At 38.8% G+C, this 25364-nt stretch overlaps 1 protein-coding gene across 1 annotated transcript in view; it reads left to right on the top strand.

Annotated features, from left to right (window-relative positions):
- The window catches only part of ctage5 (CTAGE family, member 5), a gene marked incomplete in the record, with an annotated part of 42749 nt that extends 19913 nt beyond the window's left edge, over nucleotides 1–22836 (top strand). Inside the window, 22 exon segments of the mRNA XM_036150850.1 lie at nucleotides 3690–3821; nucleotides 4315–4336; nucleotides 5475–5563; nucleotides 5714–5785; nucleotides 6821–6931; nucleotides 7036–7107; nucleotides 7232–7336; nucleotides 7484–7606; nucleotides 7737–7886; nucleotides 8101–8191; nucleotides 8283–8350; nucleotides 8440–8510; nucleotides 8599–8700; nucleotides 9794–9890; nucleotides 10653–10720; nucleotides 16851–16936; nucleotides 17087–17200; nucleotides 18333–18482; nucleotides 20799–20954; nucleotides 21101–21153; nucleotides 21230–21410; nucleotides 21505–22836. Of these exon segments, the coding sequence (XP_036006743.1) occupies nucleotides 3690–3821; nucleotides 4315–4336; nucleotides 5475–5563; nucleotides 5714–5785; nucleotides 6821–6931; nucleotides 7036–7107; nucleotides 7232–7336; nucleotides 7484–7606; nucleotides 7737–7886; nucleotides 8101–8191; nucleotides 8283–8350; nucleotides 8440–8510; nucleotides 8599–8700; nucleotides 9794–9890; nucleotides 10653–10720; nucleotides 16851–16936; nucleotides 17087–17200; nucleotides 18333–18482; nucleotides 20799–20954; nucleotides 21101–21153; nucleotides 21230–21410; nucleotides 21505–21743 (2352 nt within the window).
- Nucleotides 22837–25364: the final 2528 nt, after the last annotated feature.

The raw sequence follows: 25364 nt of genomic DNA, 5'->3' as shown, positions 1-25364 counted from the left end.
TTCTATGAATATGCTTGGATAGATACAATACTCAGTCAACTACCATCTTTAACAACAACTTTTTTTGGCTTTTTGGCTTCCCTGGGGAGGACATGAATCATTATGCTGCGAAGATTCTCAGTTTTTTACTTTTCTTGGAACATGAATCATTACTTTGGACATTCGTCAAGTCAGCAATCATCCCCATGATTGTGTAGCCTTATGATTCAGACTGATTAGGGTGTGAAACCACAAGTTTCTAAGATTACATTTTTTCACACTATTCTAGCTATTCTAGCTTTTCTTTTTGGTTTTCAATCATCTGTAAGCCACAATGATCAAAATGACAAAATAAAAGCTTAGATATGTCTCTCTATAAAATATTTGAGTTTCACTTTCTGAAATGAGTGACAAAGATGATAAAACATTTTCCTCAATTATTATTATTTTTTTAGATGTACCTGTTTATTGGAAGTATGCCCATATCTATGAAGATTGTATTTTTAGTAACATTTGAGACTCATTAAAGAAGGTTGTTCTTTGAATGACAACCTTATACTGGTGGGAGGATATTTTAGAGTGTACAGAAAGATTACATAAAATAACATAAATGGTAAAGTAATAATTATTCAAACTAGTGTTGTAGTAGTTTAAACCTTTTTTTTTTTACTTTAGAGCATGCTGTTCCAAAGCTTAAAGGACCATTTGGATCCTACATGCCATGGGTAGATTTAGGAGTGTCTGGTTCTTTAAGACTCTGCTGCACCTGTGGCATGTTGATCTTGCTCTCCCTTTGGCATTCAACTTTGCCTAGTCTCAGTTGTCAAACTGGCTTGACTCCGACATTTTCTCTTACGTTTGGGTCTGTTACACCAAGAGCCAGCTGGCTTTCTGGTCCACATGGTGTCACGAGGCAAGATATTATTTAGTTTCAGATGGATAACAGTGACTCCGAGCCGGTGAGTATGAAGTTTAGAGTTAAGGGCTGACTTTAGACCGGGTTGACAGTGTAGCTGTCGCTCAAAGCCTGCCACAGTATATGTATTGCCTAATGTTTTTTATGTATGTGTCCCATTGTTGATTATATTTTTATTACAGCCAATTTGCCTTACGGTGACACCATAAACTGTAAAAGTATAATGTATAGTCTGTGGATGACACCTGTTTCCTACGGTGTCACTTTGAAAACGCTCCGATGTGCCTGTGTGGCATCTTACAATTGGTGACGTTTAGAATAAACCATTCACAGCCGTAGGGGGGTTCTAAGCTAATAGCAATCACATGGCGTCTAAAATAAAGGAATTATGATTTTATTTTCTTGTATACAGGTTTTATGTCAATTATTTTGTGTATTTATTTTATTTTTTTATCCTTGGGATATTAGTTGTAGTGCTCGGAGAAGATTGAATATCCACTCCCACCCCTCCCGTGGCTGGAGGATGTGGTACATTCCCCGAGGGTCGGTGTTGTGGATAGGATGGGAAATAGCCGCTAACCCGGCTGGAGGAAGCTCATCTTTCTTTTATCAGTATTAATGACGATCCCATTAAATAATAAGCCAAATGAAATAACTTGGACATGACGGACCGTCCGGAAAATGAGCAATTGGCCGAGAAAGCGGCCGACTTCCAGGTGGCAGCAGAGACTTACTACAACATCGCCGTGGAGAAAGTGAAAGATGTAGGTTCATATGTGGCAGGTTTTGGTTAGCATTTTCCCAGTTAGCCGCCAGAGCAGAAGTAATGTAACGGCCTGGCATCAATGTTTTACACGTACAACTATTTTAAAATCCCAGCTTTGTGTTCTGACATGGCTGTAGACCAGCGCTGTCAGCGTTTGTTTCATTTTTAAAGCCAGTTTGTAGTTATTAGCATAGTTAGCTTGTACGGTCTGTCAGCGTTTACACTGTTATATTTTTGTATCGTCTGTGTGGTTGTTTTAATTTTAAGTAATTTTCTATGTTGTGGGCATTTTATTTTATTTTTAAAACATTTATTTTGCTGGTTTTCAAACCAGAACTGTAATAGTCCCCCATAAACAGCTGTTTGGGAGACTACAGCTGCTTAAGACTCCAAATAAGTTGTAGTCAGAGTAAATATGAGTTCCTCTTTTTAAACAGGAATTAAAATAGCAGTTTTGGTGGAAAGGAAAGTGTACAGTGTCTCACTTGTGATTTATATTTTATTTTTTTATTAAAAATGTTGACAGTTTAGAGGAAAATATGTAGACAAAATGGAATATTGTGGGTGAAACATTAGGTATACCTCATGATCTAACAGCTTATAGAATTTCCTTTTGCAACAATCATTCTCAGTATTTTCTTTCCGACTATCAATCTCTTCTGTTTTAGCCCACTCGCAGTTACAACATTCATTGTGGTATTATTTAGGTTAGCAGACGTTCCTGTCTGCACAGCTCTCATTAGGTCAATCCAAAGCATTTCAATCAGGTTATGGACTGGATTTGATTCTCCTCCTTTTTAGCCACATATGTGGCACTGTTATATTATTATTATTATTTTAGTAGCTGCAGGCTACTTTCCAAGTAAGCCATGCTTATTCAGTCTGTTTCTAACTGAACTGTAATGAATTGTAGCAATTAACATGCTTTGGGGTTGCGAGTATGAAGTAAAGCTTCTGGGTCTATTTGGAATATTGTATGAATCCGACTATGGGTATAATTTTGCTGTGAGGACATTCACTCCTGAAAAGATTATTTAAAGTTTATCTTATATATATATATATATATATATCTATAATATATATATATATATATTTATATATTCTCTTACTGTAGAATGATACTTGTAAATGCCTTTCTTATCCCTTCCTCGATTATTGCTTCTGTAGGGTCATTTTTGAACCTGCAGTATTTTCCACCTCGACATTGTGTGAAAATAGTACCTTTGAGCCTTATAGGCCAGTACATTTCCAAAAGCCTGGATTTGAGGATGTTGCTACTTTCTAGATGTTCTCAGTTAGTCTCATGCATTTAATTGGCAGCACCTGGCTGCTACTTTCTCTCATAAATCTTCTTAAAAGCACCAAAGATGTATTTTTGTTCCATTTTAGCTTAATCTCTTTGATAGATGACAGCGTGTAATGTTTTGCATGTTTTGGTACACTTAGATCCTTATAGAACCTGGTAAAGAGCAGATTGTTTCTATTATGTCTTGATATATAAAACTCAGATAATATGCTCCCCCCCCCCCCCCCTTCTTTTCGTTTAATTTGGACTTGGAATGGTTTGTTTTATTCCAATTAGGGTTTTTTTTTCTCCTATAGAAAGCCATAAAGTGTTTAATTTGCCAGTTTTGGGCTCTTGACTTTTGGACTTTTCAGGACTTTTTTTAAAACCGATTTTGAAAAAGCTTTCATAACTTGTTGTGTTTTGCCCATTTTGTTTGTATAATGCTGACTATTATCAGAAAGGTGATGTAATTCACAATTAGATTAATACAGATACAGGTGAAATTGTGAGTATACACTAATCATTTGAATAGAAATGTATGAAACAGGAGTAACGTTTAAAGTCTTTCTTTTACGTCTTAACGCATAAAACATCTGGGTAATTGCTGGTTAAAACTAGTGAAAATGTAACATTTAGAGAATGGCACTGAGCTTTTGATTATAACGTGTGTACCAAATCTTCATAACACTGGGTCCAGTTGTACAAAATGTAAAGTTTAAAGATGTAATTTCTTCTTTTAGGCCGTATCATTGCTGCCTGAGGACTTGAGGCCAGGGCCAGACCTCTACGGTGTACCATGGGAGCCCGTAATCTTCACTGGCCTGGTGGGGCTGGTGACATTCATGTTGTTCACCAGTAGATGTTATAGATCTGTAAGTGAACAGCTTTAAATGTTTACAGATATCGGCCCACATTGGTGTAAGAGTTTGTAGATTCCCCTCAGTCGATCAGCAAACAGGAAAATTTGCGGCTAATAATCGCTGCTAATATTAATCTGGGGTGTCTTGGTTTACTTGCCGCAGTTTTGCATTAAAACTAACAAGAAATTTGTAGAGCTACATATTTCTCTCCCAAGTTATGTGTGATGGAGGGGTCAAATACTTTCAAGCCTTCAGTTAGCTCTGATAAAGTGTATGTTATGGTGTCATAGCCTCAAAGGGAAAATAAATGACCAAAACAGTCATGGGACTGTAGCCTTAAGTCAAAAAATGGTCAGCACATGCAGTCACAATATATAAATTTTTTTTTTTTACTTGCGTGTATTTCATATTTATCCGTCTACACTGATTAATTTTGCCTAAATTCAAGCAGATTTATTTGCACTTTGTCTTTCATTGTCTGTTTTTCTATTTTCTTCCCTCACAGATGAAGAGCAGACTATATCGAAGTAAGTTTTCTCTTCAAACACCTCGCAGCTTTCAGAATAAACCGTCTCCTGACCCTTGAATTACAGACGGCGCTTAACTGACCCATGTTTTTCTTGAAAGAGCCAATTAAACTAAACCTGGCATTAAAGACTTTCCTAAATGGTGTTATGAAGCTATGTTATGAATGGTTATTAGTCTCAACCCAGAGTCACTGACACTTAAGTCACGTAAAACGGGTAGAATTGGACCAATCTTATTAAAGTGGCGAGGGGAAAAGATTTAAGCCAAAAAAGTAACAGGATGTACAAATTGATAAGTAGCCAGATTAATAAATCAGGAATGTCTTTTTAATTGTGTACATGCTGTTTAAAACTTTGTAAATTTTGTGATTTGATCTGTTTGCTTAATTCATTTGTTTAAACTACTGTGAAAAAAAACTTGAGATGGCTTACTTTAGTAAATATTATAGTGTAATGAGGATATCTTTAGGCAGCTTACCTTCTGTAGAGCAGGTTAGGTTTGCAGTATAGGTTACCACGGTGACAGAACCAGCTTTGTGATTTTGAGAAAGCCAAACTGAACCCGCTGATCCTGCTTCACGATACAGACCCTGTGTCAGTGACTTTAAACCAGGAGTCTGCAACCTGGGGCTCTTTACACCTTCAGCTTTGGCTCTTAAAAACTTAGACCAAAAATGTGAGGGGGGAAAAATTGGTCGTTGTTTCTAAATGTAAAAGTAATTTAAAATTGCTAGCTTTAGAATGCATTTAGTTCTGCAATATATGCTTAGCATTTCCAAGAAAGAAACTAATGGTGTATGGAATATTTTACTATAGGTAAATTATTGGCATTTTGATGCGATTTGCTATAAAAATCAAATGTCCAATTGAAGAAAATGCACTAAACCTAAATATATAAATATACTTTAATAAAAACTGTTGATCTTTAATTAAAAATGAAAAAACATTTCCTACTGTACACTATAAAAACAAGGTCTTGTTTCAAAGAAATGTATATCTTTTGTGGCTCTAAGCAAAATGTGTTTAGCTGGACCGAGGGTTGTAAAGGTTGCTGACCCCTGCTTTAACCAAAAAAACATAGTTTGAAATCTGTTAAATCTTAAATTTTATTTTTTAACAACTTTTTTCTTTCCATCAGGAAAAGAACAGAGGTTGGCTGATCAGGTTGGACAGGTGCTGGATGAAAAATGTAAAGTCCTCGAGACTCTCAGTCAGTGTCAACAAGAGGTTAGTGTTCATGCTTACTGAGTGTTAAGTTACCTGCAGGCTGGAGACACAGTTGATCGTCTCTAAAAGCCAGAGTCTTCTTTATGCTGTTTTCAAATAAAATCTGTGGGCTGTCAGTGTCACTTTTTCCTCATGACGTGTCATTTTCAGTATGACGACCTGGAGAATTTACTCAGGGACAGCGGCGTCCTGGCCCAGACCCAAAAATCAGAACATTTGGAGGTAAGGCAGAGGGAACAAAGACTTTAAAGTGTAGAAATCTGTGTTAAGCTGAAAACTTAAGCTCATTTTTTATTCCTTCATCCAGTAAATAAAGCACATTTTTATATTGTTTGAATCAAGTTTTCTTATAGGTTTTTGTTGTGTTTATGTATAAAGAGCTGTTGCTCCTTGCGTATTACAAGAAATGATGGTGATTAATTATCATTGAAAGCCCCGAAGGAAATAGTTACCATGTATTATTATTTTTTTATTCTTGGTGCTTCAGCACAAAGGCTACACTTAAGTTCACAGATTGTTTAACAAATGTAACAATTCCTCATCGTCTTGGATTACTTGGTTGAGCAAATGATCCACGGCGTAACTGGAAACCGGATGAAATGGAAGAAACCTGTCTCTCTTCAAGAATTCGGATATGTGCATAAAATATCAGCTAAAAAGCTATTTCAGCATTATTTTAGCTGCTTTGCCATCACAACACGTTTTTTCATGATTTCCATCTGTCTTTTTGGGTTAAGGTCGTAGTCCTCTGGTAAACTAAAAGGATTCATTGATCAGAATGATTGAATCCAACTTATCTTTTAACTTATCAGTTAAAAACCAAACAAATTGAATTAGGGCTGGGCAATATGAGATTTTTTAAAACAGAGTAAGATGAGACTGTATGGTTTATAAGGAGATGCTCTATGTTGCGTTATACTTTTATGTATTCCAGTAGGTAATTTTTCAGCTGTTTCTCATGTTCATCTGCAGCTGTTTGTTAAAAAAACGTGCCTGTGAGACATTTGGGATAAAGCTTTGATTCAGAGGTGCGTTTTTATAATTACTTCATGAAAAGAAAAATATATTGAGATAGATGTCGTATATTCAAACTAAAAATATTGAGATATTTTTTGTTTTGGTCCATATCGCCCAGCCCTAAATTCAATTGGTGTAACCAGAGTTCTTCTTTTTTTTTTTTTTCTTTAGCATTCAAACTGCGCTGTTTGTTTCTTGGTGAATCTTTCTAAACAGAGCTGGCTGTTGTGGTCATTGTAGGTCCAAGCCAAACAGTTGGAAGAGAGTAAAAAGCAGCTTGGGACAGAACTTGAACATCTGAAGGAACAGCTGGCCCAGCAGCGAGAACATAGAAAGGAGCAAGAAAGGAGGGTAAGCGCTCACACAACACTTTTTAAAGATGTCCTGCAATCAAAGTGTTCATCTAATGGAGAATCCACGGTGCTTACATGTTTATCTTCTTGCTTTTATTGCAGATAACTCTTCTCGAGGAAAGCATGAACTCATGTGAAGAAGAAACCAAAGAGCTCAATTCAAAGGAGGAGCAGGTGCTGGACTCTGTTGCCTCCTACCCACTGTCCTTCAGTTGATCTCCTGCTTCTTCTTTCTTTGTGCTTTGTATTTTCATCTATCCTACTCTGTAGGTGATTTATTTATTTTTTGTTTGTTTAGGCACGAACATCACTGAAGATATACAGCATGAGCAGCGAGAGACTGCAGAGGAACCTGGACACAGCAGTAGAGGAGAACAATGTTCTACAAGAGAGCAACACTCAGGTCAGATTGCACAAACGAGGATTAAGGAAAGAGATCTGTCATGCATGGATTCATCATATCTTTGGTCGCTTCCTTTTTGATTTATTTGCATATATATTTTCATGCATCGTTATTTATCTCTCGCTGCCCATGTGGTTTTACTCACAGTTGAAGCAGGAGGTGGAGGGATGGGCAGAAAGAGTGAGCGAGCTGGAGGCAGAGATGCGGAGGTGCGAGGTCGCCCACGGCGCCATGATGCAGGACGTTGCCGTCAAAGACGAGCGTATAACGGTATGATTCCCTCCCATAAACGCTGATCTTGGCAGAAGAACAACAACCCAGAGTAATAACGGAAAAGTTCAAACAACATCATGGACTCGGTGCTAGATGTGTGTAATTGTTTGTAAATCCTCCCACACAGTCCTTGACGGATCGGCTGCTTCGCATGAAATGCTGGGATTCAGATCTTGAGGATGAGGAGGGAGGAGAAAAGGAGGCAACCAATGGGACACCGGGAAAAGAAGAGGACACACATCTGCAGAAAGTCCAGAAACTCATTCTTGCTGCTAAGGTAAGAAAAGCACACTTAAGTCAGAGTTTTGACCGTATAACACATATATATTTAAAAAATAATTTGAGCCAGTATGCTTTGAGGAAATTAAATTTATTTTACCATTATTTTAATTGAGGACGTCTAATTTTTCAGAATATAAATTCAGTTAACACATGCCAACATGACACGTGGCATAAATCATTTAAAATACTGTACCTGTGTCTGTGTGCAGCTGAATGCAGATCTCAAATCGGTGGATGAAGATAAGGACAGAGTGTTTGCAAAGCTGAATGATGAGATCAAAGCAAAAGAAGACCTACAAGGTAAGTTACCTTAACCCACATGCTGGCATGACAGTGGACAAAGATCGACCAACACTGGACATTTTCTGCCTTTATTTTCCCTTTTTTAAAGTGAGCGTTGAGGAGATGGAGAAAGAGAAGTTATCCCTACAATCTGACACTGAGAATTACACGGATCAGGTAGGTAGCCTGGTGTTGCTGTGAGGTTATCATGCGCTTGAGTCATGTCTGTTTTTCTCCGCTCTGATCGTCCTGATTCATGTGCACAGGTCGACCGGCTACAACAGAAACTGCAAATCATGACGGAAATGTACCAGGAGAACGAGCTCAAGCTTCACAGGTTCATGCATCTACGTTGAGTATTTAAATAAAACGTATATAACGGGTTCCGTGATAACGAATGTGTAACTATGAATCTTTGTGTGTAGAAAGCTGACCGTGGAGGAGAAGGAGCGTCACCAGAAGGAGGAGAAGTTGAGTAAAGCTGATAAAAACATCGCCATGGCGATTGAAGAACTGAATAACTACAGGTAAAACAGCCGTCTGGAAAAATAGAGAATTTATTTTTTTGGGTTTTTTTAGTTGAAAAAAGTTTCAACAGAATTTATTTTCTGTCCCGTTGTCTTTGTGATTAAATGTCTTAAAATGAGTGGCTCGGTCAGTTTGATTTCACAATTGGCAACAAACTCCTTGTGTAAAACAATTAGATTTACTCTAATTTATTTTAAAGGATGCACATGGTTACAGCGCTGTCATCCATCCAGCTTTCTACCTTTCATCCATCCATCCATCCGTTTTTGTCATCTGTCTGTCCATCTATCTCAGGGGGTCTTCAATTCCCGTTCTCGAGGTCCGGTGTCCTGCTACTTTTATTTGTCCCTGGTCCAACAAACCTGAATCAAATGGCTGAATTAGCTCCTCTGTAGGGATGCGTATGGTTGAGGATTTATCGATACTAATACTACTCTTAATGAAAAGTTGTTAAAGAGTTGGCAAAAGTCAGTGTTGATTGAACGTAAGCGGGGCGAACATGTGAGAGCAGATTAGAACGTCGGACCCGCCCCTCAGAGTGTGTTTCTTAGGTGGAGAAGATCGGCAAAACAATGTTGTTTGGGTTGGAGTCTCCCTGAAAAAGTGAGTGTGACCTTTAAAAATACCGCTAAGAGGACTGATAAGGCTGAAGGTTGTCGGTCTGCCGTGGCCCCAGGGCCTCCAGAGTCCTGCTAATGATCGGATTATTTGACTCGGCTGTGTTGGATCAGGGACACATCTAAAAGCTGCAGGACTCTGGACCTCCAGGACCGGAATCGAAGATCCCTGATCTATCCGTTCGTCTGCCTGTCTGTTAATCTATCTTTCCTGTTGTCCATCCGTCCATCCATCTATTGTGTCTTTTGTTCCTCTTTCTGCTCATCCTTCTGTCCTTCCGTCCATCAATCCGTCCATTTTTTCATTTAGTTCATTTGTCAGTCTATCCTTTTAGTACATCGGTCTGTCTACGTCCAGTAGATCCATCCATCTATCCACCCTACAACCATACAGTACGGTGATCTTTTTTTCTAGGATCCCTGACCCCAGCAGAAACCTCTGACACAGCTTTGTTGGTGCTTTGTTTTTTTTCAGGAAACGAGCAGAAGAGATGGAAGAAGAGCTGGAGAAAACAAAACAGTCGTATCACACTCAGATTTCAGCCCATGAGAAGAAAGCTCATAATAACTGGGTCAGTTGTGGGTCACATTTACGTTGTTTCTGTTTTTACTTGTAATCTTAATCTGACTGATGTGTTTTACTTTTTTAATTTCATCTGCCAACGACTCACTCTTGACTCGCATTGTCTCAGTCAAATCAACAGAATGAACTGAGAGGATCGTTCTTGGTGGCTAACCGTATTGCTAAGACTAAGAAACAATTCACTGTTGGCGAAGAATGGATCCTGTCTGTCACTAAAATATATTGGTAACACTTTATTTGAAGGGGTGTACATAAGACTGACATTACACTGTGATAAACATGACATAACACCTGTTATGAACATAAAAGACTCTTTATGAATGTTTAGGACTGTTATTAATTGTCATTCGGTAAATTATGACACTATTAAAGCAAAGTTGACATTATTTAAAATGTCTTTGTTATGACAACTTGACATTAACAGAGACAAGGTTAAATTTAGGGCTTGATTTGGGATTAGGTTGAATTAAGGTCTTGTCATAACAAAGACATGTTAAACAATGTCAACTTTGCTTTAATAATGTCATAATTTACTGAATGACAATTAATGACAACAGTCCTAAACATTCATAAAGAGTCATTCATGTTCATAACAGGTGTTATGTCATGTTTATGACAGTGTAATGTCAGTCTTATGTACACCCCTTCAAATAAAGTGTTACCAATATATTTACAGCAAACTTCTAGTAAAGGCTGCACAATGACGACCTTAAAAGTATATACATATGATTTAACTGCTAAATATTTCCAGTTGGCAGCAAGGTCAGCAGAGAGAGAGCTGGGAGACATCAGACGAGAGAACGCCCTCCTCAGGCAAAAGTAGGTATAGCCACAAACGAAAGGCCAGGTTGTTGGTTTTACAGTTTCTCTTACAGTTGGAAGAGAATTCGCAAAAAACACTTCTTAACACAATTGACCTCTCAATAATGCTCGGCTGAGCACGACACTGGTGTTTTGGTTGAGTGGGTTAGGTGTCGGGCTGCAAGGCAGAAGATCGTAGGTTCGACTCCAAGCTGTGCCAATTTCAGAGAATTACATTTTCACCCAATATTTCATTTCCCTTTGGCTTTAAAAAACGATTTTTTCATTTAAATCAATAGCCAGATTAATTTATCCAGCATATATCTTAAATATACCAAATACAATATTTCATTTCCCTTTGGCTTTAAAAAACGATTTTTTTCATTTAAATCAATAGCCAGATTAATTTATCCAGCATATATCTTAAATATACCAAATAGTACAATAAAACAATCAAATTCATCACAATCTCTTTAATCTTACATATGAAAAGTTATCCCTCGAGCCCTGACGTCAAAAATACGCCGCACAGTGCTGGGGTATCGTTAGTGTGTTCAGCTTGAATCAGCAGGTTAGGGTAGCAGGTCGACCGCCCCAAGATGGCGGCCGTATTCAAATTCATCACAATCTCTTTAATCTTACATATAAAAAGTTATCCCTCGAGCCCTGACGTCAATAGTCCGTCGATTTAAACAAAAATACACCGCACAGTGCCGGGGTATGGTTAGTGTGTTCAGCTTGAATCAGCAAGTTAGGGTAGCAGGTGGACCGCCCCAAGATGGCGGCCGTAATTCGAGGGGCGCTGTGTATTATTCAGAGCAGACAAGCAGTACTCTTTCAGTTCCGGGTCAGAGGTGAACTCCATCTTGTGGCTTGCTGTGCTGTGCTGTGCTGTGCTGCCGTTTTTCCTAAATTACTGAAGGATATTGTTGAATGAAGTCCAATTTACCCAGACGAAGGGTGTTCCATTGGGTGTTTTCCTTGCAACTACGTGACGGTGAGTCGTTTATTTAATGTCGGTTTTATATTATGGTAGAAATGCGGTGGCTAGGCTACACGGCACTGAGGGATGGAAGAGCTGCATGAAGCTGACACCCCACCCACAGAAGAAACTCCGTTAAATAGACGGAATGGTTAGTGCTTCGTTTGTGCAGGGTTGTGCCGTTAAAATTAGCGTTTGTGCTGTTTTGGTTTTGAAGATATTAAAGAATATTTGTTAAGGTCATCCAGAATTCACCATCTCGCCATTTTGCTTCGAATCTGATCAAACTGGGCTACTTTTTTTAGTGCTTCGTTTATGCAGGTTTGTGCCGTTAAAATTATCGTTTGTGCTGCTTTGGTTTCGGAGATATTATGAATTTTAATTTCAACCGATGACGTCATCCCAGCCCGCCGCTTCAAAATAAAGTGCTACGGTAAATCATATGTTATTGCCGTCACTGGAAAAAACGTAAGTCTTTTTAATATATTTCTACTGATAAATCAGTAACATTACTATGAAGTTGTGTCATCTACCGAGCCTCCCCCCCCCCCCCTACAGCATTCTTATAAAATGATTTATATATTCCTGCTTATTGGCAAAGATCTCTTGGGACACATGTTTTTGTTTGTTTTTTTTTAGTTTCCTGACTGAGGGGAGAGGCTGAAACAGTCTCTGTGCAGGATGGCTGGCGTCCTTAATGATGTTCCTCATTTGTGTAAAAAGATGTGGTCAGATCTACCTTTTGGTCTGAACACTTTTCTCAAGAATGCAGTTATTAATTTTATATTTTTCTTTTATCATGCAAGTTGTTTTAGCTGCTATTGTAAAATGTGTGTTATATTGTTTTGTACTTTATTCCTGAATAGATATTGCGATTTATTTTGTCTCATTTAAAGAACTTTACTTTAGATAGCAATGTCAAGTGACATTGCCAAAAAAGGCATTTCATTTATTAGAATGTTCAACTGTTTTCATAAAGTCTATTTTTCCTAATCAGAAGGGTTTATTCTTCTTCGAGAGTATAATGTTTATAACATTTTCAAACAATAACTTGGTTGTAGTTGATCTTAGTAGTCATAGTTCATTACTCCTCTGAATTAATTAGAACAGCAAACCTTTATTGCTCTACAATAGGGAGATTTGGGGGTGTCTGCACCTAACAAAAGGGCAATTAAAGTATACAGGCTTATATAACGCAGAAAACATACCCAAACTAAAATCAATAACAGAAAAACTGCAAAAAATAAATCACACTGGTCAGCCTATAAAGTATAACAACACTGTAAGGAACGATCTCCTAAAACGTTCCTTTGTCCACCTAAGCTAAACCTTTAATTAGGCTGAAGGACCATTCCACTTTTTATTGGCTTTATGCATGAAGTGGGAAATATTGTTCAACTATGAATATATTGACTGAGATCAGCGTGGCCCACCGCGACCCGAGTCATTGGATTAGAACGGGAGAAAATTAAAAATTATTATAAAAAAAATACAAAGTACAGTAGGACAAATAGTGACTCGTGTGTATTTCACTGCTCTTTTGACTGAGGCGCTGCATCCGTGACTCCACTCTGTAGCGTTTTTTTCTTCTAAAGAACTGTAATGAACGGCTCATCAATGCAAATCCGTGAAGCAGCGAGACCGTGAAAGGTGAACCGCAATATAGCGAGGGTTCACTATATATATATATATATATATATATATATATATATATATATATATATATATATATATATTAGGGCTGGGCAACGATTAAAATATTTAATCGCGATTAATCGCACTGATTAATCGCGATTAATCGCATTGTATTTACAAACTCCAAGAATGAATTCAAAAGTAGTGTAAAGACCACTTTTATTTTAATGTTCTGCTGCCATATGAACAAAAGTGTTGTAACATTTGTAGCACTTATCAGTAACACATATTTAGTGTAAAGCTCAACTTAAACATGTAAAACAAAAAATAGCAATAATAATAAATAAAGCTTATTGCCACTGACAGGGAATTCTCTTTATGGGGAAAAAATCTACCAAAAACAGGCAATTTCTGAGGTAACAGCAGGGAGCAGCATTACCATTTTATGTTCAATACCAAAGTTTAACTTGGCAGTGGTTACAACTAACTTGTTTCTGTCATATTCCATGCTGGAAGAACTTTAAACTGAAATGCTTGCTAACTCGATATGCTTGCGTTGCTTGCGTTTATTTGACGTTGACACGCGGTTTTTTGTTGTTGTGCATATAGTGAATGGCAGGGAAAAACAGGCAAAAACACATGGATACTTTGAAACGAGAAGCGACTTCACCAACGGCGTCGATGCAGATCCCGCTCCGCTCCGCTCTGCACAAAACTTGTTCCGGCCGTCAACTCACCGCCTCGCCTAAGCGGGAAACACCGCCTTCCGCATGTCGGCTTTGTTTTTTTCCGGCCAGCACCTTTCTTCTTCTTTGAATCCGAGGCTTGGCTGACAGCGAGGTTATTGGCGCATTATCGCCACCTACTGTTCTGATTCAAACCCCTACACCGCAGCAACAGACCTTCACAAAATAAAAGCATGTGAGCAACATGCGTTAATGCGCGTTAAAGAAAATATCGCCGTTAATAGTCTAATGAGTTAACGCGAAATTAACGCGTTAACTTGCCCAGCCCTAATATATATATATTAGGGCTGGGCAACGATTAAAATATTTAATCGCGATTAATCGCACTGATTAATCGCGATTAATCGCATTGTATTTACAAACTCCAAGAATGAATTCAAAAGTAGTGTAAAGAGCACTTTTAATGTTCTGCTGCCATATGAACAAAAGTGTTGTAACATTTGTAGCACTTATCAGTAACACATATTTAGTGTAAAGCTCAACTTAAACATGTAAAACAAAAAATAGCAATAATAATAAATTAAAGCTTATTGCCACTGACAGGGAATTCTCTTTATGGGGAAAAAATCTACCAAAAACAGGCAATTTCTGAGGTAACAGCAGGGAGCAGCATTACCATTTTATATTCAATACCAAAGTTTAACTTGGCAGTGGTTCCAACTAACTTGTTTCTGTCATATTCCATGCTGGAAGAACTTTAAACTGAAATGCTTGCTAACTCGATATGCTTGCGTTTATTTGACGTTGACACGCGGTTTTTTGTTGTTGCTTTCTCGCGCGCATATAGTGAATGGCAGGGAAAAACAGGCAAAAACACATGGATACTTTGAAACGAGAAGCGACTTCACCGACGGCGTCGATGCAGACCCCCCCGCTCCGCTCCGCACAAAACTTGTTCCGGCCGCCAACTCACCGCCTCGCCTCACCTAAGCTCGCTCGCGGTACCTGCGGGAAACACCGCCTTCCGCATGTCAGCTGTGTTTTTTTCCGGCCAGCACCTTTCTTCCTCTTTGAATCTGAGGCTGGGCTGACAGCGAGGTTATTGGCGCATTATCGCCACCTACTGTTCTGATTCAAACCCCTACACCGCAGCAACAGACCTTCACAAAATAAAAGCATGTGACCAACATGCGTTAACGCGCGTTAAAGAAAATATCGCCGTTAATAGTCTAATGAGTTAACGCGAAATTAACGCGTTAACTTGCCCAGCCCTAATATATATATATATATATATATATATATATATATATATATATATATATATATATGCTGTTTATTCACTAATGTCTAACAACAACTTTGTATCTCCTAGTATTAGAAAACTTACATTCTGATCAAAAATATAAACAATGTCTTTTCATCTTGCTTGTGAAAAGTTATCCCTCGAGCCCTGACATAAATAATCCCTCGATTTAAACAAAAATGAGCCGCACAGTGCTGAGGCATCATTAGTGTGTCAGCTTGAATCAGCAGGATTAGGTATCAAGTTGACCGCCCCAAGGTGGCGCCCGTAATTCCTGCGCAGCGACAGTCAATGCAGGGTCTACTCTTATATTATGTCTATGGACACAACCATGTTAGCGGCTAACGCTTAGCATGTTGCTAACCGGAAGTAGCTCTAGGAAGGTCTCACCAACTTCTGCTTCACAGAGTTTGTACTTCCTTTAGTAGTTTGTAATGCCTTTAACATTTTTATTCACATATTTCATTTTTTCATGTTACATTGAAGTATTTAATCATGTTTTAATAACACCAATTTTCCATGCTGCTTGGATGCAGACCTTCTCCTGTCGGCTGGTTTTGACGAAGACAAATCCTTTTCACACTCAGAAGATTTGATTTAAAATCCCCAAGCGATAAAAGCCTACGACCAAGGAACTCGGAAGCTTTGCCTTTGACGGTTACGCGCACCACCAGGCGGGCGCCTTCTTCAACTTCTTCAGAAGTTGAACGTTTCTAGTTGTGACTGATGTTTTTTTTCTCTCTCTGCACACCTGTTTAATCCTAATACCTTCTGTTCACATTTTGTTTTTAGAGATATTTCTATGTTTGCAAAAATATATATATTTTTTTAATCATTTTTATTTTAATTCTCCAAACATCTAATGTCTGTTTAGAAACGTTGAAGATTTTCCTTCGCAAAAATGCTTTATGCCATCTTTTCTTCCAGATTTAATAATGCGTTGATGAATATTCGCACATTAGTAGTTTCAGAATCGGCAGTTGAGACGAAATACAGATTATTGGATTAAACTAAATGGTTCAGGTTACAAAACCTTCTGCACTTTGCATCAGTCTTTTAGTTTTTTATTAATTAAGTCATTGTTTATTACTATTGTACAACAGGATTCTCATGCAGTCTGAAGTTAGATTAATTACTCTTATCCATGCCTTGATAATTATTAAAAGTTAAAACACAAAATGCAAATATATTAATATGTTTAGATTTTATTTGTTGTCCCACTCACTATCTTTGTCATAAATCACTACATTTCTCAAAATAAGTTGCTCTTGTCCATCCATCCATCCATCCATCCATCCATCCATCCATCCATCTATCCATCCATCCATCCATCCATCTCTGGACCATATTTAAAGGCAGTATATTGCAGAAGGATCTTATGTTAATTATTAGTTAACTCTATTTATACAGGCTTCCTTCGGAGTCCTGAAAAATCTGGAAATTATTTGAACGGAACATTCTTAAAAACCATGGATAACATTGACAGTATTTTATGTTTAAGGATGGTGAAGTTCTGTTTTCTTACTGATGACGTGTGTTCAGGCTCACAGATACTCAGTTTAAACTGGACTCCCTCGATAAAGATCCGTACGCCTTGAACAACCTGGCTCGACCGCTGCCTTTCCGAGGTAAACCTACACACTGCTGTCATTTCTTCACGTTGACGGACACAAAAAGGTCCTCAAATGTGTTTTTAAAATATGAACATAAGGGATCTTAGGAACTTCACCGTTTAAATTGCAATTTGTTATTTAAGTATAACATTTCCTTCGTTGCAGCTGAAAGGTCACCGTACGCTCCTTCTCCTCTGGGTCGACCCGCTTCTGAAACCAGACCTTTCCTCTCTCCTCCAACATTAATGGATGGGCTGCCTGGTAGACTCTCTCCCAGAGGTAAAATAAGAGAAGAATTTAGATTTTTATTTTATTTACTTACCTGTTGCAAGTTCTCCTTCCACCACGGGCTGTTGTGCAACAAAGTTTGCATGTTGGTGATGAGCAGACGACAACTGGATGCTTAAGCTTATATGACGGATGATACAGCGCATTTGTAAAATATTCATACCTCTTGATCTTTTCTGCATTTTGTCATGTGACAAACACAAACTCCTGTGTATGTTTCTGGGATTTCATGTTTTGCATCAGCGCAAAGTGGTGCTTAAATGTGAAGTGGACGATTTAGACAAATAACACCTGAAAAGGGCGACATGCATCTCTATTCGACCCTCTTCACGCTCATATCCCGAAATATTTTCTTCAAAAGTCACCTTGTTACCAAACAGAATCCATCGCTTGCAATTTAATTTTTGTCTGTGAAGGCCTCCGAGGTTACTCAGCAGCAGTATAACATTGCAATGGGAGCATCATGCCATGGGAATTTCTTCGGCAGAGACGGGGAAGTTGTTTTAGGGCAAACCTTGACCATCAATTCGAAACCTTTCTGCTGGACAACAGCCCTAAACATCCAGCCAGTGGTTAATTGAATGGTTTAAATCAAAGCATGTCTGTACGTTAGGATAGTCTCGTCAAAATCAGAGTGAAAATCTGTAACATCCAATTTAAGCTTGAGTTTTTTTTGGGGGGGTGAAACTGTCTCTGCATGTACAAAATTGGGAGGGACATATCCCAAAAGACTTTGCAGTTGCAATGACAACAACTATACGCCACTTTATATTTGCCTATCAAGTAAAATCCAAACAAAATGCATTATAGTGGTTGTACTGTGACAAAATGTGGAAAAGTTAAAGGGGTGTGAAAACTTTTGAGCAGTTCTGTGCATGTTGTGGCAAGATATTATTGCATGTTGTCGGCAATCAGCCATATAGAAAGAAAAGTTTACATGACACCTGGAAGCCTTGTGACTGACCTCAAGTCCTCTCGCCTTCTTTATCTTCCCCACAAAACACTCATCTTGACCCAAATGGCTCCACCCCCCCACCCCCCCTTACTTCTATCCCCATCTTTCAAATCAATCCCTTCATCATCATCTTCCACCATCTTTCTTCGTTGCTGCTGTCCTACCTAGTATCTCGTGGTCCAGGGGAGCCTCCGGGTGGCCAAGCAGAGATGGAGCGCAGTGGAGGACCTCATTCAGACAGCGGTTCAATCTCTCCTACATGGGAGAGAGATCGCAGGGGTCCCCCGCCAGGACCCCCTGGGCCTCTAGGACCCCCAGGTGTGTGGAAAACAGAGCAGAGAGCACCCTGTGCTTTGGTCACATGACGGCCATTTTTACAGAAGAGAAATAATCGTGTTGTTTTTTTTTTATTAAAATCCCGAATAAAACAGGTAAGTCCAAGGCAGTTTGAGGCTGATATATATTTTTTTCTAAATTATTTCGTTATTGTACATCTTTAGCTGTCAAAAAAAGAAAACTGGTATGTCTTAGCTTCTTTTAAACTAATCGATTAAAAAAGTTAGCAGTTTGTAGACGCTTGGGGTTGTCTCGGAAAGAAAGAAAAGAACGTACTTCCCTTTCTTGTGTTTCCTTGCAAATTGAAAAAAAGAGACTGTGACAACAAATAATTGACCCTTTTTTTTAATCAGTCTATATCTGGAACAATATGTCATATCCATTCACCGGCTGCCTTTCTGCCGCATCACCGTCACACTACAGGGCTCTTTGTGCATGTGCATCTTGATCATTTTAAGGCCCGTCATCCTCTGTGTGGGTTCCTCCTTCATAGAGATGTTGACTTAAAGCAGTAACTAAGCTCCCTGTTTCCATGACGCACTGTCGTGATGTAGCTGATAGGTTGCCTTAGCTCACAATGATAGGCCAACATGTTAATGATTGCGTACCATAGCAAGGTAAACAATCACACTGGCTAGCTGCTGATGCTTTTTCCGCTGTGTTGAGAGACGGGCTACAGCGCAGCATCCAGGAGGCTTGTTTTTGCATTGTGCATGCTAATGAAACGGATGCATGCTGAAACCACTTATGTTATCATCATTAAGGCATTTTGAAATATAAAAATGTTTCCTGTAGCTAGCTCAAAGACTTTTTACAAACAAAGTCATGCATCTTCATGTAATTTGTTTATGCTACTTCACTTAAACCCAAATGCTATTTCACATACTGCCATGCTACAACCACAAACTTTAAAGAGGAATATGCTTTGAATTCTTTGTGTGTGTTGGTGCAGTTGTATTCGCAGGTTGTAAATGTGGCCGACAGTGGTTTGGGGACTTTGTCTGGGCCACTCTAACACAACAACATTGTTTAATCTAAACCATTTGAATGTCGTGAATCCCCACCCCAGCTTCAAGTCGTCTGCAGCCTCTAACAGGTTTTCTTCCAGAATGACCCTTCATTTAGCTCAGTCCATCCAAGAAAAGCATCATGGTAGTACGATGCTGCTACCATGTTTGGGTTTGGGGTCTTCAGCATATGATGCATTGTTTGTTATTCACAATAGATTTTGCATGATAGCGTCGTCTGACCAGATCGTCTTTTTCAACATGTTTGCAAAGTGAAAACAGGACCTCCTGTGACTCTCTCTTGGACAGTCTTCTATTAAAAAAAAAAAAAACAGATTTGTTGCGAGCATGACTAATGGCTGCTGCAGATCTTCACAGCTCCTTCGGAGTTCCCTTGGGCTTCTTGGTCACTTCTCTCCTTGCCCTGTCTGTCTGTTTAGGTGTAAGACAATGTCTTGATTAGGGCTGCACAATATACTTCATATTTATCGTCATTTTCTTTTGGTAATGTCATTCCTCTGTTAAAATTAGTCCAGAAACTTTGGCACTTATTCTTCCTGGTCATTCATGTTTATTTACTCAACTTAGATTTGACCTTGAGAGGTTTTGCGAGATTTCCCGTCTGACACTTGAATGATCCTGAGTCCGTGTGTGTTGTGCTTACTGTCTGACCGGACACTGTACAAGCAAACCTATTTTATCTTATTTTTTATTTTATTTTATTTTTTTATCGCTACATGTGGTGTCACAAAATTGGCCGACAACTTTAAAATATTGCCTTGTGAACCATCTATGTCTGGAATTTATTATGCAGATTATTCCAGTAATGTTCTCTAAAAACAGAGGATTTTACAGAACCACTGGACTTTTACTGACCCCATGGACTCTGTTTGCTAATTATGTAACTTCTGAATACAGTTTGGATTTGATTTTGAGGTATCAGAGTCAAGGTGGCTGAACTCAAATGCATGCCACACCATCCATCTATCCATTTTCTTACTTGCTTTATCCCTCATGGGGTTGCGAGGGGTGCTGGTGACCATCTCCAGCATTTCAATTGGGGAGAGGCGGGGTACACCCTGGACAGGTCGCCAGTCTGTCGCAGACTTCTTAGTTTATTTGTAAAAAAAAATAAAAAATATTGAAAACCATGTATAATTTAGTGTTCTATCACATTGAATCCCAATATATTTTTTGCGTTTTTAGCTGTATTAAAAACTTCAAACCCAATAAGACCACCAGAAACGCATAATATTTTATTTTTATTTATGTTTTTTTTATTCTCTCTCAGGCTACATCTTTCCAGAACCAAGAGGTCCAATGTTCAGAAGACCACCACCCCCTCCAGGGGTTTTGGGAGGTTTGCCTCCTCCTGGGGCCCTCCCACCTGGCGCGATGCCACCTAGAGGTTTCCCCCTGGGACCTCCTCACCCTCTAGACATGGCAGGTGAGCTGGCAATCATAGGTCTTGTATCTAAAAATCTCAGTGGGAAACTGGTGAAATGTTACACCTCTGTATGTGTTGGGAAAACATTTTCTACATCCACACATAATTTTTTATTTTTCTTGCAAACTCAATTGTTGTCACTGCAGACGGCTCGTTCAGAGAAAACCGTGTTGGACCTGGAGAACAGGACCACAGAGAGGTAAGCGGGGCTTGTGTGTGTGTGACACACATGTGTGTCTTAGTGCTACTAAACGGGCTTGTATGTGTGTTGTTAGTTTGGTCCTGGTGGTCAGAGGACTCCCCCTGAACTGGATCCAAGGATGGGTGGCCCTCCTCCACCTGGACCCCCAGGGATTCCTATAGATGGCCCCTATCCACGTAGAGGCCCTTATGGACCCCCTCCCCCTCCTGATTTCTACCCGCCCAGGATACCCGGGGGTCCTCCCATGAGGCCCAGTAAGAAATCATGATCACCTTTTAGAACTTAGGTTATTTAATCGGATCTGTGTGGACTAAAGGTGCTTTTCACTTTCCCCCCCCCCCCTTCCAGTGTGGCCTCCCCCTCCTCAAGGAATGATGCCTCCTCCTCGCTTCCCTTCTGGTGGACCTCTTCCTCCCGCCCCGAATCCAAACGTCCGCTACGGGCCCCCCTTTGGGTTGCCTCCTTCCGATGGGCTCCCTCCTCCTCCTTCCATGGGGCCTCCACCTCCTCGTCAGCAGTCTCTACCTTCACCACCTCACAGCCAGTCGCCAGAGGAGAACAGACCGTCGCCTGAAGATGCCATCTGACCACGACAGCCTCCGCTAGGATGCGTTTCTGGTTCGGCTCAGTAGCAAATGGAAGAACGGTGGAGTTCCCTCTATTCTGCACCATCTATTTATTGACCAGGAGGGATGTTTAATGAATGGTGTTTGTAGAGGAGAAACATCTATCTCCACAAGGCTGATCTTTTTCCTGTAGGACTGCCACAGCTCTGTCTCTCGTACAAGTACAACCTTATTTTTTTTTTTCTCCACCTGCTCATCCAGCCACAGGTTCATTTAAAACCAACAGCTTAGTTGATGCCTAATGTCTACCTGCGTGGGTTAAAGCTGTCCTATAAGCCAGAAACATTGTTCTTATGTTGAACTGCATATTGACAGTTTGACATTTGTCTTCAGTTCAGATCATTGACAAAGAAGGAATAATATTACAGCTTATTGTGACAGAACTGCGTCTTTTATGCCTAAAATAGTCACTTTTTCCACATTAGTGTTTTTAAAATTGGCTGTTTTAGCATTTTTATCACTGTTGGTAAGATTTTCTTTAAAACATTCATATCAACGCACCTGATCTTTTTCCTCAGAGGTCAAATGGGTGCGTTTTCTTAAAATTTGATCAACGTTCTCTGACTTCCCTTTGAAATTGAGCAGACCTCTCATTCATCTTCTGACTTTGTTTCAAATCAAGAGCGGTGGTATGATGGTGCTTCCGGCGCCATTGCAGTCACTTACAAATGAAAACTGTGACTCTAATCAAGTCAAATGGACTGACAGGAAAAGAGGGGGGGGCTCCCTCATGGCTACAGATGTCAGCTTTGTGAATTTTGTAAAAAGTGATGAATAAAGACTTAAAGTTTGCTCTAAATTTCACCTGATGTAACTATGTAAAGTTTTTGTGCTCATCAGCAAAACATTTCAATGTAATTTACTGTGTATATGAAATGTTTTTAATATTTAAAAACCTTCAGTTGTTGGTAGACAGACCTTTTTAAACATGTTCATAATAGTTTATCGGCAGCTTTTAGAACAGTTTGCATAATACAACCCCAATTTCATAAAGGTATGTGTGCTGTAAATGAATAGAGATAATAAATATTTCAGTGAATATAGGTCAAAGGCATGTCAGATGTTTTGAAAAGTCTGTGCTCATATGAAACTATTCCAGCAGCATCTCAATAAATCAGAATAATATTGAATGGTTAAATAATTTTAGTGATTCAGCTCTAATGGTGAAACTCATATAGTCATATATGCTAGCGTGCTTCTAATTTCTATGATTGTGGCTTACAGCAAAATGTAAACCCAAAGTTTTATTTCTCAAATACTTATTTTTTTAAATAAGTATTTTGTATTGCCATTAAAACACGAGAAAGTCACCGACCACCTCCGCAAGGAGGGCAAGACGCAGAATGTCATAGTTGGCGGTCCGCAGTGCTGAATCCAAGAAAGTTGAGTGGAAGGAAAACATGTAATACAAACAAATAAGCATTAAGGAGGGGTAATGAATCAGTGACAGGGAAAAAGTTTGTCATGAATCTACATAATGAGTTTTTCTTGTTAAATCACATTATTAAAATAAATGTACTTTATCTTCTAATTTATTGGAAACATTGTTTTGGGGGAAAACATCTTTTTAAGATGATTACCTTTTTAAGTAAGGTTTTTCCTTACTTTGGAAAAAAAAAAAAAAAAAAAAAAACTGCGTGCCAAGCCATTATATAAAACAGTGGTGGGCAACGCTAATAATCACGGGCCAATGTCCTGCATCATATCTGATTCCACAATGTCTGGAGTATGTCAGCCTGTCCTGCAGGAGCCAACTAATGACACATTAATATCAGGCCTGTTCAAGCAGAGAAACACCTTAAACAAGCAGCGCCACTAAAACCAGAACTGTCCACCCGTTATCTACATGGATCAAGGTCTTTCAGTACAGTCTGGATAGAACAGTTTGTCTATTGTTAAAACAAAAACTATGCATGTCCAGGCCACTGAGAATTGCCTGAATCAGGAGAAAACATTACATCGGATGCAAGATCTGATACAGCTGTAAAGCTTGAGGAAATAGGAAATATTAAGAAAGTAATAGTAAAGCATTTGTAATGAATATTTTGGATGCAGATGCAATTATTGATAGCAATACACAATCATGCTGAACATATTGGTGACTTTCTCAAAGTTTACAAGTTACTTTTCTCAAACCTGCCAGTTTACCTGCCTTGAACTTAGTTATGTTCTTAGAATATAAAACTTACTTTTACTGATCTTATACTGTGTTTTCTCACAATATCCCTAAACTTGAAGATTTCTTTCCAGAACTTGTTACTTTTTTGAAACAAACTAAACTAAATTATGCTTTCAAAAGGTAACGTCACAGGTTACTTTTATTAAACTTTCTAGTCACTTTCCAATACTTCCTATTATTAACTGAAGTTGTAGGTTAGTCCCTTTAAAGGAGAAGTTACCTTCTGAAAGACATGTTACATTTACAGATTGTGGATTGTAACGGTTACTTTCCGCCACTTTCAGTACATTTACTGGTTACTTTTCAGACCCATGTTATTTTCCTTGAACTAACTGGTTACTGATGTGGAAATTTTCGGTTTGGTTCACTGAACTCAAAGGTTGCTTTCTGAGAATGACTTGCATTTAAAATGACTTACCAAGTTTACTTTCAAAAGATAACTTGCTGGATTTAATCTATGTGAGTTAATTGTTTGAAAGTGAATTTCATTTATTTTATTGGAATTTTAACCGGTCTCTTTTTAACTGGATCTTAAATGGATCCGTGTTTGTGCCACAAAGGGACATCTGTAAACTGGCCCTATGGAAATAAACTGAACAGGGTGAAACTTCTGTTGAACTTAAAGGTTACTTAAACCTCTTAGTTTTTAAAGTAACCTCTGAGACAACAGGAACTAATACTACAGTGTGATAAAGTGAACTACATCAGATTCTATGTTATATGGAACCTTAAGTATAATTACATTATGAAGTCTGAAAATTATGGATACGTACAGCATAGACAAGCTAACGATATATGATAATAGCTTTCTGGTCAGAGCTACCATCGAATGGTGCGGCAGTGGCGCAGTTAGGAGGTTCGTCCTGTAATTGAAGGGTTGCTGGTTCAATCCCCTGCTCCAACCGTCTCAGTCCAACCTTGTCTTTGGGTAATTGCCTGCTGGTCAGAGGGCCCGGTAGTGCCTCGCTTCTGTCAGTCTGCCCCAGGGCAGCTGTGGCTACTAACATAGCTCACCACACTGCAAAAACAGAACTAAAATAGGTTAAAAAATTTTTAAAATTAGTGTGTTAGTACATTATTTGAGTAGGTAAATAAGGTAATCTGCCAACTGAATAAGATTTTTGCACTTAAAATAGGAAGAACTCATCTCCATCAACTTAATTCAAGTGCAGTGTATCTAATTATCTTATTTTAGGGCTAAATTTACTCTTTCCATTGGCAGATAATCTTATTTAGCTGCTCAAATCAAGAACAAATACACTAATTTCAAGAAAATTTTACTTTTAGTTCTGTTTTTGCCATTTAATTAAACCCTTTATTGCATTGCATTGCACCTGCTTCATTTTACATGCGAAGGTGGACACCGTCACTACAGGTATCCTTGATATGTCACTCCGAATATT

This window comes from Fundulus heteroclitus, chromosome 19 (genome assembly GCF_011125445.2).
Source record: "Fundulus heteroclitus isolate FHET01 chromosome 19, MU-UCD_Fhet_4.1, whole genome shotgun sequence".
Classification (NCBI taxonomy): Eukaryota; Metazoa; Chordata; class Actinopteri; order Cyprinodontiformes; family Fundulidae; genus Fundulus; species Fundulus heteroclitus.
The sequence above is the reverse complement of the archived record's forward strand: the minus strand, read 5'-3'. Positions and strand labels throughout refer to the sequence as shown.